Genomic DNA, 17303 nt, shown 5'->3' with positions numbered 1-17303 from the left:
CTGATTAAATAATTTAGTGAGTTTCTTATGCAATTTCCAGAAAATCATTAATGATTAGAATATTCCCAATTTTAAGTTTTTCTCTTGTGGTGAAGTAACAGAAATGTTCATAGAAAAAGTCAAGAAATTTAGTTTGGTAGCTTATGTTTTCCATCAATACATGGTAATGGCTGTGTTTTTATGTTGCCTGTATAAACAGTCGCTTTTCTGCTGGCAAATGAGATCTAATTAAATATGTCAGTATTTCATGGCAAATTTTGTGAAACACCATTAAGAATTTAGATGAACCTTTGCCTGAACAAGTGTGACCGCCTTACTAATAATGATGAAAGACTGGAGACATAGAGATCAGTTGTCTTAAATATTTTCTTTCCTTAATCTTGTATTTATTTGGTGGGTGTGGACAAATGCTTAAAATAACCTACTAGCATATATTTGTGAATTCACTACATGTCCTTAAGAGGAGCTTTCTAGAGGACCCAGAAAACCTATATAATACAATCCATATTCTCAATAGCCATGACTTTAACTTGGTGAACAAAAACTACCCAGGTGTTATAATTTGTAAGATAGTGCTAACTTGACATGGATATTTGGAAAGTCAGTAATCATCAAGCCTTTAAGCAACAAAAACACTTCCTGAGAGAGATGAGACTTGCACTGGATTTCATAATCCAGAAAGGCAGACAGAGGGCTTGTCTGAAAGGAGCAGCATATACAATGAACAGGGACTGTGGTCTGATTGGAATAGAGGGTATTTACTGGGGCATCCTGGATATTTTGGGGGACCTCCTGGAAAACAGGTTTGATCAAATTATGAATGTGATTCCAAAGCTTAATGTTGTCTTAAACAGTCTGAAGACTAGCTAAATGATTCTTCCTTTATAACTCTTCAAAGTTTTAAAAATGGAACATCTGAACCTTTAAATCTTTCTGGGCGGAGTGGGGGGGGGGGTTGTTAAATGTTTTGGTAATTCAATGAGAGCATTCTGTTATAATTATTTACTAAAATTAGAAGAGAAATGTAATTAGCTACTTTGTCTTTGTCTACATACCCTGCTGTCTTTATATTACAGGAGCAAGTTTGGTAAAACCCATTCATCCAGAAGTATTTAATGTGCATCTCAGATGTGGCAGGCAGTGCAGGTCAGGGTCCCTCCCTCAGGGATCTCACATCCTAGTTGTTGAGGGGAGTGGCCGGGCGTGGAAGATGGACAAGAAGACAGTACTCAGGGAAAGGATGAGTATGTCGTCATTTGTATTTGGAAGGTGGTGAGACTAAGAAAGGGATATTTTTTCAGAAGCAGAAAACAAAGGTTAACAGTGAATAGTCTGTGGCATTTTTCAAAAACCTTTGACAATTTATTTTTCTCGTAGAAACTTATTTGCTAGGGTGTAAAAGGGAACAAATAGATGCTCAATGCCGTGTGCCCACCCAATGATCTTTCAGATGAACGCACTGGACACTCTTGGTCAGACTGCTTTGCATAGAGCTGCCCTAGCAGGCCACCTGCAGACCTGCCGCCTCCTGCTGAGTTACGGCTCCGATCCCTCCATCATCTCCTTACAAGGCTTTACGGCAGCGCAGATGGGGAACGAAGCCGTGCAGCAGATTCTGAGCGGTGAGTTAAAGCAGATGAATGGTGAGGTCTCGGCTTCCCGCTTCCCGTTTCACGGCCACCGATCTAAGCAGACAAACTTTGCACCGCTTGTTTTAAGTAGCTCCTTGGAAGGCTTTCTTTGCCTGAGCATCTCTCATACCTCTCCTTGCTCCCAGTTTAGCCTGAGACCCTCCCTATCAGGCTTTTTGGTGGAGTGAGGTAGGTGTCATGAGAAGGAGACCTATGCTCTGTTTTTTCAGTTTTAAATTGAAAATCCGACTCAGGGTGTGACAACCAGAGGTGACTTAAGGCTCATATAAACAGTGTGGAATTATGGTAGCTCTCAAATCTATCAAATAGAGAAAATTAGAAATCACTCATATGGTAATGATCTTTAATTGACTGTTCTTACATATGTGATAGCCTGACCTGCTTTTTTGTAATTCTTACCTTCATTGTGCCATTATGAGATTATCTTGGTTTTTTTTTCTAGCTTAAATATAATTATAAAATCTTGCCGAATGGTAGTGCCTTCCTAGAACAGTATTAGATATTTTAACTCTTTAACTTGTTGAGGGAAATCAAAGGTAAACAGATATGAAAGTAGATTAGTTTCCCAAGCCCCCAAATTAGAGGAAATAACACAGTCTAGCTATTAAAAAATGGTGGACAGAATTAATTTGGTGTAATTGACTCTTCTTTCCCATCCCTTTTATTTTGTCTGTGGGTCATATCTGCTCTAGAATGACATAACCGACTGGAAGAGTTAAATGGAGAAGGAAGGCTACAGACTAGTAATCCCGAGTCCCAGTTTCTTTCTCCTGCCTGTAACCCAGTAGTTCTTTACGCCATCAGGCACAGTGCCCCCTTTTTGTAATGAATATTCTATAACATCCCCTTTTCTTATACAGAAATGAAATGTATAAATAATGTGACCTACCTTTACAGCTACCTTCTAAAAACTCATATTAAATGCCCTAACTATAATATAAAGAATGACAGTAAGTTACAATAAAATAATTTATGATTATTGTAATAGTAATAGCTTGGGCAAAACTACACTAGAAGATAAAAATATACCCCACAAATATCTGAAAGACCCCCCAAAAGTACAACACAGTTGAGCATCACAGCTGTCTACTAAAATAGGGAACTTTCCAGACTTGTGGAGCTCATATGTGTTAGAGCTGAATCAGAGCTAACCAACCCCCTAAGAGTGTGCCACACTGTAAGAGCTAGTAGTTAGGATTTACTTTCCTCAGGCTAATTCATTGGGAGGTAGTATCGTTCAACTTCAGTCTTAGATGGTTGATCTTGAGTTGAAGTAAGCCCTATCTAGGACACGTTTACTATCAAAACTAATAAGATCGTAAAGGAATGAAATTTCCTGTTATAGGATTTCAAGCTTAAACTATGAAAAACATGACTTCATTTAACTTCCTGTTTCTACAGAGCAATAGAACATTTACTTAAAGGAGGTAATCATGCTTTGACTAGGAAATAGTTCTGCCTTCCCAGTAAATTCTAATTCCAAAAGGTGTGATTTTTGTTCAAACATTCTAAATGTTTTTCTTCTGCTTTTTACCAAGAACCATTTAGTGCTGAATTTTCAGTTAGTTTCTTTAAATTGTAACCATAAATCAGGCAAACAGCCATCACGTTAAAAATTCTTAATAATACTACGCATAATTTAGAGATAATTGACAAAATGGAGAAGAAAGGATTGAATAAATTAGGCAGATTTGATCCATTAATGTTTCTTAAATGTCTTCTAAATCAATGCAATTAGAGTATATGACTTCTGGTAAAAGATAAAATTAAATACTGAATCACAAATGAAATATTTTATTCAATTATTCTGATAATTCTTCTTAGAAGTTTGTTTGGAAGATAAAACATTAAATAGGTAATTAAATGCTTAACATAGGATATGCCAGAACTTTTTGGTTTAATTCTTAATATTCTTTATTGATATGGAAAAATAATACAGTAGTAGAATTATATGATAAAATCTTGCCCTTAGAAAGGTTTTGAAATGGGAATTGTTTTTTGGAAGAGGAGACAATTTTTTTTTAATTTTTAATTATTTGAGAGAGAGAGCATGCACACGAGTGGGAGAGAGTGGCAGAGAGAAGGAGGGAGGGAGAGAAAATCTTAAGCAGGCTCCATGCTGAGCGGGGCTTGAGCTCATGACCCTGGGATCATGACCTGAGCTGAAACCAAGAATTGGATGCTCAACCAAGCCACCCAGGTGCCCCGAGGATACAATGTTTTAAATTAATATTTCTGTGAGCAACTTGAGTATCTATATTAGTCTGTGGACTAATCCAATTCCAGTTTATATCTCTAATGACTCCTAAAAGAATGCATCAGTCATATAGGATACATACCAGGTTATTGGAGTTCTGTTCTGGGTAACATTTTTATGAAGATACATTTAACTAATAATGTTGATACCAGGTTTAAGATCCACTTTTAGAAACCTGCACTTCCAGCTCTCAAGTCAGTAATTGCCAATAGTTTACATTAATAAAGTTTGAATTAGGGGTGCCTGGGTGGCTCAGTCGGTTGTGTCCAACTCTTGGTCTCGGCTCAGGTCATGATCTCATGGTTCATAGGTTGAAGCCCCACATCAGGCTTCATACTGACAGTGCAGGGCCTGCTTGGGATTCTCTCTCTCTTTCTCTGTCTGTGCTCCTCCTGCACTTGTGCACTTGCTCACTCTCTCTCAAAATAGTTTAAAAATAAATAAATACTTTAAAAATAAAATAAAGTTTGAATTGTAAACTGTTGGCAGTATTTATGTCAAAATTAATGTCAGCAGCTTTTTATAAACCAGAATTTTATTTATTTATTTATTTATTAATTAAATGTTTATTTTTGAAAAAGAGAGAGAGACCGAGAGAGACAGAGCACGAGTGGGGGAGGGGCAGAGAGAGGGAGACACAGAATCCAAAGCAGGCTCCAGGCTCTGAGCTATTAGCACAGAACCCCACATGGGGCTCGAACTCATGAACCCTGAGATCGTGACCTGAGCCAAAGTCGGACACTTAACTGATTGAGCCACCCAGGCGCCCCAATGAACCAGATTTTTAAAACATGATTTCAGAAGATTTGACTTTTTTCTCCAGACCTGCTTTCTCTATATTCTGCTGTGTCCAGTGTAGTAGCTACTAGCTACTTGTGGCTAAATTTAAATTAACTAAAATTAAATAAAAATTTTAAATCTGTTCATCATTTGTCCTAACCACATATGACTAGTGGCTACTATATTACCATAGATAAAGAATATATCCAGCATCACAGATAAATTTTTTTAAACAGTATGTTTAGGCTAGACCTTGCCATGAATTATTCCTTTTTTTTTAATGTTTCTTTATTTTTGAGAGAGAGAAAGTGTGTGAGCAGGGGAGGGGCAGAGAGTGAGAGAGACACTGAATCCAAAGCAGGCTCCAGGCTCTGAGCTGTCAGCACAGAGCCTGACGTGGGGCTTGAACTCATGGACCACGAGATCATGACCTGAGCTGACGTCACTCACTTAACCAGAGCCACCCAGGCACCCTAGAATGAATTATTCTGACTGTATATTCCAGTGTGACTATTCCATTACTTTTACCTAATCATTTATAGAGGTAAGGATTTGGAGATTTATAAGAGCTAAATTAAATACTGAAATCCCCACTTACATTTGCACATTGAAATAAGTCAGTAAGACCTATTGCCAGTCCAGTGACAGCCAGTCTACAGGAGACTTGTTTTTGTTCTGTTTTGTTTGTTTTTTAATAGCAAACTGCCTTCTGACCTTTGGAACTTTCAGTTTGGGTTTCTTCTCTTTTCTTTTTTTTTTTCTTTTCTTCTCTTTTATTTTCTTTTTAAAATTCTGGTAAGCCAGAATAGAATTGGAGAAAAAATTAGAAGCCTATCTTTAGCCTTTGACTCTAAGTGAAATCTTTAATTTCATACTCTGAAAAAGCCAGTGTGCTCATAAAGGAATTTACTGATACAGTACTTTGCATATCAGCTACTCTTATTTTACCTATGTTCCCTTTTAACTTCATTTTTATATCCTTCTTTTAATTCTGTTTCTCTTTGTATGAAGCTCCTGGGTGTATACATATCCTTTCAGCTACTACTTTGTTCCCAGAAATGAATCTGTTCTAAGCCTGTTCAGGATTTATAATGGATGCAAAGGTCTATAATTTCTATAGTAATTAATCAATATCTTTAAATAACTACTTTCTACTCTTTGACAAGGAGTAAGAATTTCTCCATAGTTCTCAGAGATATTTTTATATTTGCATAAAAATTTTTGCTTGATTGTAAAGTTATAACCCTTTGCAAGTAGTCTGTATCAAGACCAATATGCCAATTTCAAATAATTGATAGAATGAAAACACTTATCCATACGAGCAGTATCCCTCAAATGCTAGAATCTGAAAATATCCAAAGTTCTAACTCTATAGACATAAACAACTGTCATTTCACTTTGCGAAATATTACCTATATACATCCAAAGGATGTTTCTGTGAGCTCTGCCAGCTGCGAGAATTACTGTCACAGAGACATAATATCCACACCGACTCTCTCACCCACTAATGCAGCAAAGTCGTGCACACCGAGAAAGGAGGCAAATGAGAAAACAAAGAACGGGATAAAGGCAGCCAAAGAAAGAGTGATGGTGGGCCAGACACACTGACCCCAGTATAAAATAGCATGGTGGAAGTCAGTTCAGCAAATGCTTTCTGAATGTTCTCTGTGAAAAGGACCTTGAAGACGAGCAAGACTTGATTTCTTTCCTCGACAGTTCCACAAATTAATGAATAATAAGCTCTTGTCTAAAGAAAAATACTTATTGATGTTTCAAAAATGTACTTCATTAAATGAAATATTTTCCTCTCCTCCCTTTAATCTTAGCATTTTATCTGCTAAGTAATATCATGACTAAATAAACACAGTTTATCTTTTATGGAAGAGTTCTCAAAACTTATGCTGTAAAAGCCACTCTTCCTGAATGAAGCACTTTAGAAAGAGCTGAAGTTGTTTCTTCTGAAATCTAAAACCTTTTCATAGCATCACTTGATCTTCCCATGTAGACAGAGGACTCAAGGAAGGATCTTTGATCAAAAGATAATGTAATTTTAAATCTGCAAGAGGATTTAAGGGAACCCAACACTCAGTTTATAGGTGCAAAAACTAAGCTATTAAGTGATTTGTCCATCATCACTGTTAAAATCCAGATCTCCTGGACTTCACTCCTTTTGTGTTACGTGAGTGTGTATACACATGTGCAGTAGAAAGGCCAACGTAATGTCCACAAACATATTTTGAGTGACATATTTGTACATTGTTTTCTTTAAAAAAATTTTTATTTGGGCCTACGTGTAATGAATTTTTGGTTTATATTAATCAAAACACTTCATCTGTTAACTTCATACATCTGGACCTAATGGCCTAATCTAATTATATTCCATTTGGCATTTCTGTCACATCTCCCAATTGTACAGACATTTTTTATTGCATTTCCCTGAAGCCATTCAATAAATGTGAATTAATGTGAATTTTAGTACACTGATTATATTTTCTGAGATCACTAATTTTGAGAGTAGTATTTCTGTTTCCAATTGAGGAAGTTGAGGCCAAAAAGAAAAAGGCTAAACATTGAATACTGAAAGTTGAGTGGCTTCCCTAGGTTTCCACAACAAAATCAATGGCAAAGCTTTGCGAAAGCACTTTGTAAGACCAAAGTGTCATAAAGATGTTCTTGATACTGTGTTCTATGTTTCTTTATTCCCTTTTGCCAAGTTTTGGCCAGAAGATTTGAAAGCTAGCATAGTAGGGACAGAGAAGGATTTATGTGTCTTCGAATTTATTTAAATGTAGCTTAGGATGGGGGTGCCTGGGTGGCTCAGTCACTTAAGCATCCAACTCTTGATCTTGGCTCAGGTCATGATATCACAGTTTGTAAGTTCAAGCCCCACATTGCACTCTATGCTGACAGCATAGAGCCTGCTTGGGATTCTCTTCTCTCTCTCTCTCTCTCTCTCTCTCTCTCTCTCTGTGCCCATCCCCCCTCCCCCACTCTCTCTCTCACTCTCTCTGTGCCCACCCTCCCATCCCCCACTCTCTCTCTCACTCTGTCTGTACCCAGCCCCCGTCCCCCACTCTCTCTCTCACTTTCTCTCAGAATAAATACTTTTTTTTTAATGTGGCTTAGGATGAGATGGATGTAAATTGAAATAAGAAGCCACTTTTTTCTCATCTGAAAACAGTTTAGAAAATCCATAGATTATATCTCAGGAATTTCTGACCCCTTAATCCCTCTTTCCATTCACCAAGTGATTTTCCTTCTTAACTCTGTGATTCCTTAAAACCTAACACTAATCTCTCCTCTCTTTTATTCAGAAAGTACACCTATACGCACTTCTGATGTTGACTATCGGCTCTTAGAGGCATCTAAAGCTGGAGACTTGGAAACTGTGAAGGTAAATCAGCGCTTTTAACATCTTGGGTGGCACTATTGAACTTTGCTAACCAATTCATTTTAAGCTTATAAGTGAAACCATTCAAATCCAAACAATGAAAGGGAAAAACAAAGTCGATCCATAAACCAGGAAGATTTCCTAGTACGTGCTTTATATCCATTAAACCAGTTTTAGTCACTTTTCTTCTGATTATATGAAAGCTCTTTTATTTTCACTTATATTAATGAAACTGTTACTTTTGGCCACACTCATAAATTTCTAAGCTAGTTCAAGCCCAGATAATAGTACAATAAATTTCAAAACAATGTTTCTTCAACTTTTCCAAGAGATTCTCAACAATTGCTCTAGAAAAGCATTCTTATGATCCTGCAACCATTTGGAATTACTTATGTACAGAGGATGGATTTTCTTTTCTATGTAACTCTGCTTGCCAGGAAAATTTCAACAGCCGTTGTTTGTGGTATAGAAACATGGTTATAGATTTAATTTTTTCAAATATAAAATAATAGTCTGATCTTGAATATGTTTTTTAAAAACACACACTTCCGGGGCGCCTGAATGGCTCAGTTGGTTGAGCATCTGACATCGGCTCAGGTCATGATCTCGCGATTTGTGAGTTCAAGCCCCGTGTCAGGCTCTGTGCTGACAGCTCAGGGCCTGGAGCCTGCTTCAGAGTCTGTGTCCCCCTCTCTCTCCGCCCCACCCCTGCTTGTGCTCTGTCTCTCTCTGTCTTTCAAACATGAATAAACATTAAATAAATAAATACACTTCCTATCTGTAACCACTCATGCAGGGGTGATAGAAAGAGGTGGCATTTTGTTCTTGTTTAGGGGTTGGTCTTGTGGTTTCGTTTGTTTTTCTTTCTTTCTTTCTTTCTTTCTTTCTTTCTTTCTTTCTTTCTTTCTTTTAAAGAAAGGCTAATGTGAAATTGGGACTGATAGTCGTAACTTTATTTTTTACAAACTAAACTTTGTCACTTATTAAGCAAACTCTATTTTTGTGATTTTTAGCACACTACCTTTAGCATTCTTTCTGGTTGAAAATGACAATAAATGCGCAGAAATTTTATTTTTGTTTCAGTATGTGGCCATTTCTAACATCTCTTCCATCTTACAAGAACATCTAAGTTATTTAAAGAAAAAATAGTAAATTTCAGTTGTAATAGCCACTGGGGAGAAATCTTAAAGTTCTCTTAGATCTAAAATTATATACTTTTTATTTTCATAATTAAAATTACATACTTCTTGTCATTTGAAATGTATCCTAATAACAGAAAATCTTTAGGGGCACCTGGGTTACTCAGTCAGTTAAACATCTGACTCTGGGTTTCGGCTCGGGTCATGATCTCATGGTTCCTGGGATCGAGCCCTGTGTCGGTCTCTGTGCTGACAGCACAGAGCCTGAGCCTGCTTGGGATTCTTTCCCTCCCTTTCTACCCCTCCCCTGCTCATGCGTGCACACACACTGCCTCTTGCACTCTCTTTCTTTCTGTCTCTCAAAATAAATACACTTAAAAAAAAAATCTTTAAATAGAAAAGTGATCAGGACTCCTTTTCTGCATCACAGCATTGATAATCTGGGCTCCAGACTTACTACATGTGCCCATTATCATTAAATTAATCGTTTAGTATTTCCCGAATATGTAGTTTTTAATTCCACATGTTCTGTATGTACTGATAGGCAAATATACCACAGCTTTCAGGTTTCTGAAACAGTCCATTCACAGTAAAGGCCAAATAATTTTTTATGAATGGAATGGAAGTAGAAGAAAAAAAGCAAAGGACAGACTGAGAATTAAGTGTGGTAGGTTGCTTTCCCTATAGGCTTCAGAAAGTATTTTTAAAAATTAGGAATTAGAGGCAAGGCTGTCTGCTGAGTAAAGCAGACAGCTTGACTGAAACTGTGGAGACCAGGTGAGAAAGATGTGAAATTCTTTGGCACTCAAAAGAAAGTGAAATGGAACAGAGAATGAAGAACTTTCAAATATTAGAAATCAAATATTTAATAAGCAAAATGAGCTTTTATTTTTGGGGACCTGGCTAAATGAGCTGTGTTTTATTCCCTACCTCATCCCTGTTTTGCCAATATTCTCTGCATGGAAAAAAAGTGAATTTAGAGTATAACAGCCTAAAGAGCCACCAGCAGCAGCATGAAGCAGCTTTCATCACGTAGGATACCAGTAGAAGGTGTTTGCTACCAATGTTTGTATCCTTTCGTTTTACTTTATGTGTTTATTCTGTTTTTTGATTCTATAGTATATGTATTAATGTAGCCACAGATTCACTTGTCGTGAAAGGATAAGATGTATGACCTGGCCAGATGACAGTGGCTCTTCGGAGTTTAGAGTCTGGGGCTTTTCCACATAGAGCTGATGAGATCGTAGGCTCTCCCTTATGGCCCAGACTTCCTTCTGTCATGTAAGCATTGTACCACCTGAAAAGCCCTGTTTCTACCCTACCAACGTTGAAGGCGCCTCGTCAGTAAATCCGTAGAAACAGATGCCTTCCAAGGTCCTAGTTTTTATATAATCGTAGCTCATTACAGTGGCAGGAGTGGCAGCAAGATTGTCAAATGCCTGGAAAGTCCTGCCGTCATACCTTGTAGCCTAGAAAATGTCACTGTTGTCTCGGCTTTTTTGACTGTTCTTCTATTACCTTTCTTTACATCACTTCCCTGAACGAGGGCAACTAAGACAGTAAGCAGGGATCGAGCAGAAAGATCAAGAGATCACAAATCAGGAAAACCGGGTCTGGGTCTTCATTGTACCTTTACCTCACCAGCTCTATGAAAAAGGACAAGCTACTTAGCCTCTCTGAACCTTGGTGTATTTATCTGTGAGATGGAGATGATGAGCCCCTTCACGGACAGTAATTCTCTCACTGAAAGAACATGAGATTCTAAATGAACTGTGGATTATTATTCACATACCGTTATAATTCATCTATCACCACCAGTGGCACAGCCTACTGGCCTTTCTTTGCTTCCCACTGCCGTGTAAGCAGACAGAATGGAGCTTGTGCTGAGACAGTAGCATTCGGAAGGAGACGAAAGGGAAGGCGAAACACTAGAGCATGACTGAAATCAGTCTGACTCTATGAGTCAGACGGACATCTCCCAAAGATCAGCTCAAGCCCTGGTGACTGCCCGGCTTTGCTGTAGTGGGTCAGGGGGCCGAGTGGGTGGCCCAGGCAGAATTTGTTTTTTCTGGAGGCTTTCTGCTTGCCATATCCGCAGAGCCAGGAGCTCTGGGTGGTTCTGCAGTCAAGCAGGGTCGGTCTTGCTTGAGGAAGGAGTAGCCGACCGCGTGCAGGACCGTAGACGCGCTGTGGCGGTCAGTCTCAGGGAGAAACGCCCTGTGAGGATGAAAAATGAAGGCATCATTTGCCTTGGAAAGCCTTGCTTTATGCCGGGTTTTTCTTTTCGATTAGGATTTTGGCCAGGAAATGATGAAAAAAAGATTAAATTGCTCTGTAAACAGTAAGAACATTTGTAGACACTGTGAAGCCAGGCATAGTGTTGATTTTTAAACATCACTTGCGTGATCCAATCTTTGGAAATAAATATTCATTAGAAAATTACAGTTTATCTAAGATGCCTGCGGTATTTTGGAGCAAAACCTATGAATAAATATTAATGTCCTTTGTGTGTGTGTGTCACTAAAGCAACTTTGCAGCCCTCAAAATGTGAATTGCAGAGATTTGGAGGGTCGGCATTCTACACCTCTACACTTTGCAGCAGGCTACAATCGTGTGTCTGTTGTGGAGTACCTCCTACACCACGGGGCCGATGTCCACGCCAAAGACAAAGGGTAGGTGCTAGAATTGAGCCGTTTGGGACTTAAAAATTGTTAAAATGTGGTTGAAGTCTCAGATTCTTTTCCCTGTTAAAAAAGTCATGCATGCTTTTTTAAAACCTAAAGCATTAATAGAAACATACAGTATAGAAAACGAAAATTCCTGTCACCCCACCTTCTAGATAAAAATTTTGTTGTAATCCTCCAGACTTTTTAAAAGCAGTGGGAATGCTGCTGTGGGGGGTCGGGCTCGTTTTTAACATAAATGCAGATGCCATTCCATGCAGCCTGCTTTGTAATTTGCTCTTTCACCCAGAAATAGGTCTTGAATGGCTTTCCATATCTGTACTTAATTGTTCATCTCATCTTTTTAATGCCTATCATAGTATTTTCCTGCATTGTATGAATATGTTTATATAGTTTATAATTTATTGTGTGTCCTTTTTTTTGCTATTAAAAATGTATAATCTCTTTCCAAAAGAAGCCATCCATCCCAACGTCATTGCTATTAATAGACACATAATTTTATTTTTACCAACTCAGATATTCTGTATTTTTATGTTAGTTTACTAAATTATTTTAATTTATCTAGTCAGAGTTTAAAGCAGCCATGGCAGCTATTTAGTGATGCAAGAAGGAAGTTCTAACTGAAATGAGCTTCCATATTCTGAGTTAATTTCATATCATCTCAAAATAGAAATAAGCAAGCACTTTTCTGTGCAATTACATATCAGAGTACTGTAGAATTAAACCACACAATTTAGACTTTAATTAACCATTATGGATTTATCTTTTAAAAGGGATACATCAGACTTGAAGTTTTGTAGTCCACTGGAGAGCAACCAACATTTATTTCTACTGCCCATTGTAGTTAGCACTTAGTATTTTTAATGTTTATTTATTTTATTTTTTATTTTTGAGAGTGACAGAGTATGAGTGGGGGAGGGGGAGGGTAGAGAGGGGGAGACACAGAATCCGAAGCAGGCCCCAGGCTCTGAGCTGTCAGCACAGAGCCCAATGCGGGGCTCGAACTCACCGAGAGATCATGACCTGAGCCAAAGTCAGACGCTTAACCAACCGAGCCACCCAGGTGCCCCAGCACTTAATATGTTTTATCTCAAAATATTAAAAACAAAAGTACTGATCTCTAAATAAAAAAAAACATTTGATACCTTGTTTTTGTTATATTTTAAGTGCAACTTAAGCTTATCCTTTCATTGCACCCTGTTTATAGGAACGGCTTTCTATCCTTTTAGAATGCCAGCTGCCTTCTAACCAGAGCTTGGAGTTGTCTCAGAATAGTTTGTTCATGAGCTGAGGTGGCTAGATTTCTCATGCAACTAGAGTTTATGGTTGGTGTCATTATTTTCCTCACCAAGTACTACAGTTCCTGGATCACTTGGATTTTGACTTTTCATTGCTTAACATCTAAATATAACATCTAAATATTAAATCTGTGCATTGAAGCCACTGCTGAATTATTAGTAATTCAGAAATAAAAATGATAGACAGAAGGTAGAACTTAGTCGACTGAGTAAATTAGTTAAATTTTTTTGTCTATTTTATAAGTAGGCATACCATTTTCATTAGGAAAACCCAAATGGAAGAAAATCTGAGTGGATGAAACCAGATTATTGGTTAAATATTCCTGAAATCACTTTGTAGTGTTGCTCTCCCTATCACCAGGATGAAACCTGAATTAAAAATATTGTGATGGAGGGGCGCCTGGGTAGCTCAGTCAGTTAAACATCCGACTCTTGATTTCCACTCAGGTCATGAATCTTGCAGTTTGTGGGTTTGAGCCCCATATCAGGCTCTCTGCTGGCAAGGTGGAGCCTGATTGGAATTCTGTCTCCCCGCCCCTCCCCTGCTTGCATTCTCTCTCTCAAAATAAATAAACTTAAAAAAAAATTTTTTAATTAAAAATATTGTGATGGAACCTTTTCTCTGGGTCTGTCTATATGTGTTCTAAGCATAGGATTGCTGTGAAATTTCTGTCCCATCACCAAGAGGCTAGGGGAAATCCTTGTGTTGAAAGGGGTGTTTTTGAAATTATTAATCCTTACTTGGAAATGGGTGACTGTATCTTCAAGACCCAGGGAGAATTCTTTCTTTTTAAGTGAGTGCTCATCATAGTCACTGCCAAAGAAGAATTAACATCATTTTTATTATAAGTATCATCTTAACACAAAGATCTGTTACATGTCTTAAAAATAATTTTCTTTTGTTTAGTGGCTTGGTACCCCTTCATAATGCTTGTTCATATGGACACTATGAGGTAGCGGAACTTTTAGTAAGGCATGGGGCTTCTGTCAATGTGGCGGACTTATGGAAGTTTACCCCTCTGCATGAAGCAGCAGCTAAAGGAAAATATGAAATCTGCAAGCTCCTTTTAAAAGTATGTAATTTTTAAAATTATAAAATAAAAAGTAATTGCATTGGCTTTTCGGTTAGTATGGAAAATTACATCACAGTGAATTATTAAGTACAATAAGTGCTGTAGAGATTGCTTACATTTTCTATTTTAGGGGCGTGTTTGAGTGTGATAACATGATACTTGCATAGCTTTGAATAGTGTCTGAAGTATCTTTCTGAGCTGATCTGATGAGCTCATTTCATCACAACTCATCAAGGTAGGTCTTGGAAAGAGTTGCATTTGTTTGCATTGCTTATACTTGTGGTATTAATATCAGAAAACATGGTAGAAGGAGAAACAAGTTTTTCAATCAACTTTGATTTTTTTTCTTAGTAGCTGTATTATTATTAACAAACTCATTGCTCATTATCCAACATTAAACGTACATGTCTTATAAAAACTTTGATATTAGATTTTTATTAAAATACAAAGTAATCTTTAAACAAAGTTATTCATATAAATTTGGGGGAAAGCAACGAGATAGTAGGAACTAATAGTTATATGAAACTAACATAATGTTGTGGATTAAAAGATGTGAGAAATGATCAGACATATATTTGTGTAGTTTTCTGTCTTTTTTTTTTAAAGCTTATGCTGGTTAAACATAAATAGAATTCTTGTCCCCACCACCTTTATGCCATTAAATATGTTTTTATGAGTCTTAAGGATAATAATGTATTTGATACTCATTTTTACCTTCACTAGGTGGTAAGAAATAACTTCCAGGAAAAACAAACAAACAAACAAAGAACTTCCAGGTCACTGTGAATTCACTGTCTAGTTTGGTTTATTCTGAATTTCTCCAGTGGGCTGGTAGCAGTCTGTCAGGCCCATAATAAAGGTCCTTGACTTTTATTCATTTCATGTTGTAGGTGTAGATGATTCAACTTTTAAAATCAAATCCATTGTTAACACATCTACACCTAATTTCACATGAGGTGTTAAGACTTAAAATGAAAACAGTAAAAAATTAGCAGACTTTGGTATTGATTGCATTTAGAATCAAGTACTTTTTCTACTGGTGTATCTTCCTCTTCTTACTTCCTTCCCATTATACACACTAAATATCTTTATGTCATTAAAATCTGGTCAAAAAGTAATATCCAGGCTGCTCTTAAAAGGAAAAGGGGTTTCCGGAGACAGCGTGGTGTCTGGGAAAGTATATGACATGACACAGAAAAGGTGCCCAGCCCCTTCCCCACTTCACTGTCACCACTGATCCTAAGACTTAGACTTTCCACTGAGAAGTAGCTACAAAGCTGATCCACCATATTGCTGAGCAGGGAATTTACAAAGAAAAGGCGGGTGTTGCCTCTGTTTTTCAAAATGCATACAGGATATAGATACCTTTCTTTGGGTGAATGAAGGTGAAGTTAAAAATTAAAAAGACCTTAAGAAAGGTACTATAGAAAATACAAACCCCATTTGGTTTTGTCTCGTTGTTGTTTTAGCATGGAGCAGACCCAACCAAAAAGAACAGAGATGGAAACACACCATTAGATTTGGTAAAAGAGGGAGACACGGACATCCAGGACCTGCTGAGGGGAGACGCCGCCTTACTGGACGCTGCCAAGAAAGGCTGCCTGGCGAGAGTGCAGAAGCTCTGCACGCCAGAGAATATCAACTGCAGGGACACCCAGGGCAGAAACTCCACCCCTCTGCACCTGGCGGGTGAGCGCCCCCAGCCCCCCTGAGGCTCACGGTGCTTGCTCGGATACCTGATACAGCTCACCAGAAGATGAGGGAGACGCTGGACAGAAATAGTAAAATGCTTTTGATTGGCTTCATTTTGTATGACGCCTTATCATAAAGGCTCTTAGTCACGTGAGAGTAGTATCAGCTGCTCAGATGAGCAAAAAGTATTAAAATCGTCACGTTTTTCACCCCTTGTGATTTGTATACATAGATAGAAATATATAGTTCTTTAATCTGACATGTTCGCCTCTTCCACTCTAATAGCAGGCTACAATAACCTGGAGGTAGCTGAATATCTTCTGGAGCACGGAGCAGATGTTAATGCCCAAGACAAAGGTGGTTTAATTCCTCTTCATAACGCAGCATCCTATGGGGTGAGCATGCTACATTTCAAGTCTAGAAAACTTCACTGACATTTACTATTCTATCAAATGCATACTGTGCATGAAGTAAGTAGATACCTAACCAACAACATAATTTAGGACAATCTTAGTCTTCCTGTTCAGCGCGTTTCTAGCCTTCCCAGTTAAGCTTAACTACCTTTTTGGTCAAGGGCCGTGCTCTTTACAGCTCCCTGTTCTCCTCACATTGTCTAGCGCAGTAATAGGTGTGTAATGGCTGCTCATTTAATATTTATTGTTACAGATGATAGAGCTTTTAGAAACCGTAAGACCCAGGAGGCTTTTTATTTGCAGGCATAGAAATCATGCTTGCTTTTGTTTATCGTCCGCATCTTAAAAATATTCAGGTAAATGGTTCAGCTCTTGGTACATACGGTTTCGTAGAATTTGATTGACTAGCTAAAGCCCCGCAGTGAGAGTCCAGAGCCATTCTCCAAGCACTGGAACTGTAATCATCAGCTGAAAGAGGACGAGGAAGGGGAGTGTTTTGCAGTGTGTTGATGATGTCTGTTGAAACTGACTGCCTGGAAGTCACCCAGGCCCACTCAGGCCTGAATCACACAGGAATAATCCTGCAGGATGAATGTTCATGTGCTTATCTGTTCATTCACTAAATCCCTATTTGATTATAAAAACCCACAGATGCCCGATCGTACATACCAGGGGTTCTCACAGCTGGAATCACTATTGCTGAGGACAGTTTCTGGATTTGCAAAAGCCTAACAAGCTATTAAGTAAAACCTAATCATTGTGATTTCCATATTCTCTTACTGTCTTTCCCCCTTGCCCTCCATAAGGAATGTCCTCATCTTCTCATATCCCCTCTGCAAAAATCTGTATTTCAGAGAGATGACAGTCTGAGTGGGAATACTCTTAAGAAAAGCAAACAGTCTAGTTGGAGTTGGACAAACAGGA

At 38.1% G+C, this 17303-nt stretch overlaps 1 protein-coding gene across 1 annotated transcript in view; it reads left to right on the top strand.

The window, feature by feature from the left end:
* Positions 1–17303, top strand: part of TNKS (tankyrase) — a 215657-nt gene that overhangs the window by 156310 nt on the left and 42044 nt on the right. Inside the window, exons 12-17 of the mRNA XM_060653141.3 lie at positions 1451–1622; positions 8004–8083; positions 11746–11891; positions 14109–14274; positions 15744–15963; positions 16252–16361. Coding sequence (XP_060509124.1) covers positions 1451–1622; positions 8004–8083; positions 11746–11891; positions 14109–14274; positions 15744–15963; positions 16252–16361 — 894 coding nt within the window. The remainder of the gene's footprint in view (positions 1–1450; positions 1623–8003; positions 8084–11745; positions 11892–14108; positions 14275–15743; positions 15964–16251; positions 16362–17303) is intronic.

This window comes from Panthera onca, chromosome B1 (assembly GCF_046562875.1).
Source record: "Panthera onca isolate mPanOnc1 chromosome B1, mPanOnc1 haplotype 2, whole genome shotgun sequence".
In the NCBI taxonomy this organism is placed as follows: domain Eukaryota; kingdom Metazoa; phylum Chordata; class Mammalia; order Carnivora; family Felidae; genus Panthera; species Panthera onca.
The sequence above is the reverse complement of the archived record's forward strand: the minus strand, read 5'-3'. Positions and strand labels throughout refer to the sequence as shown.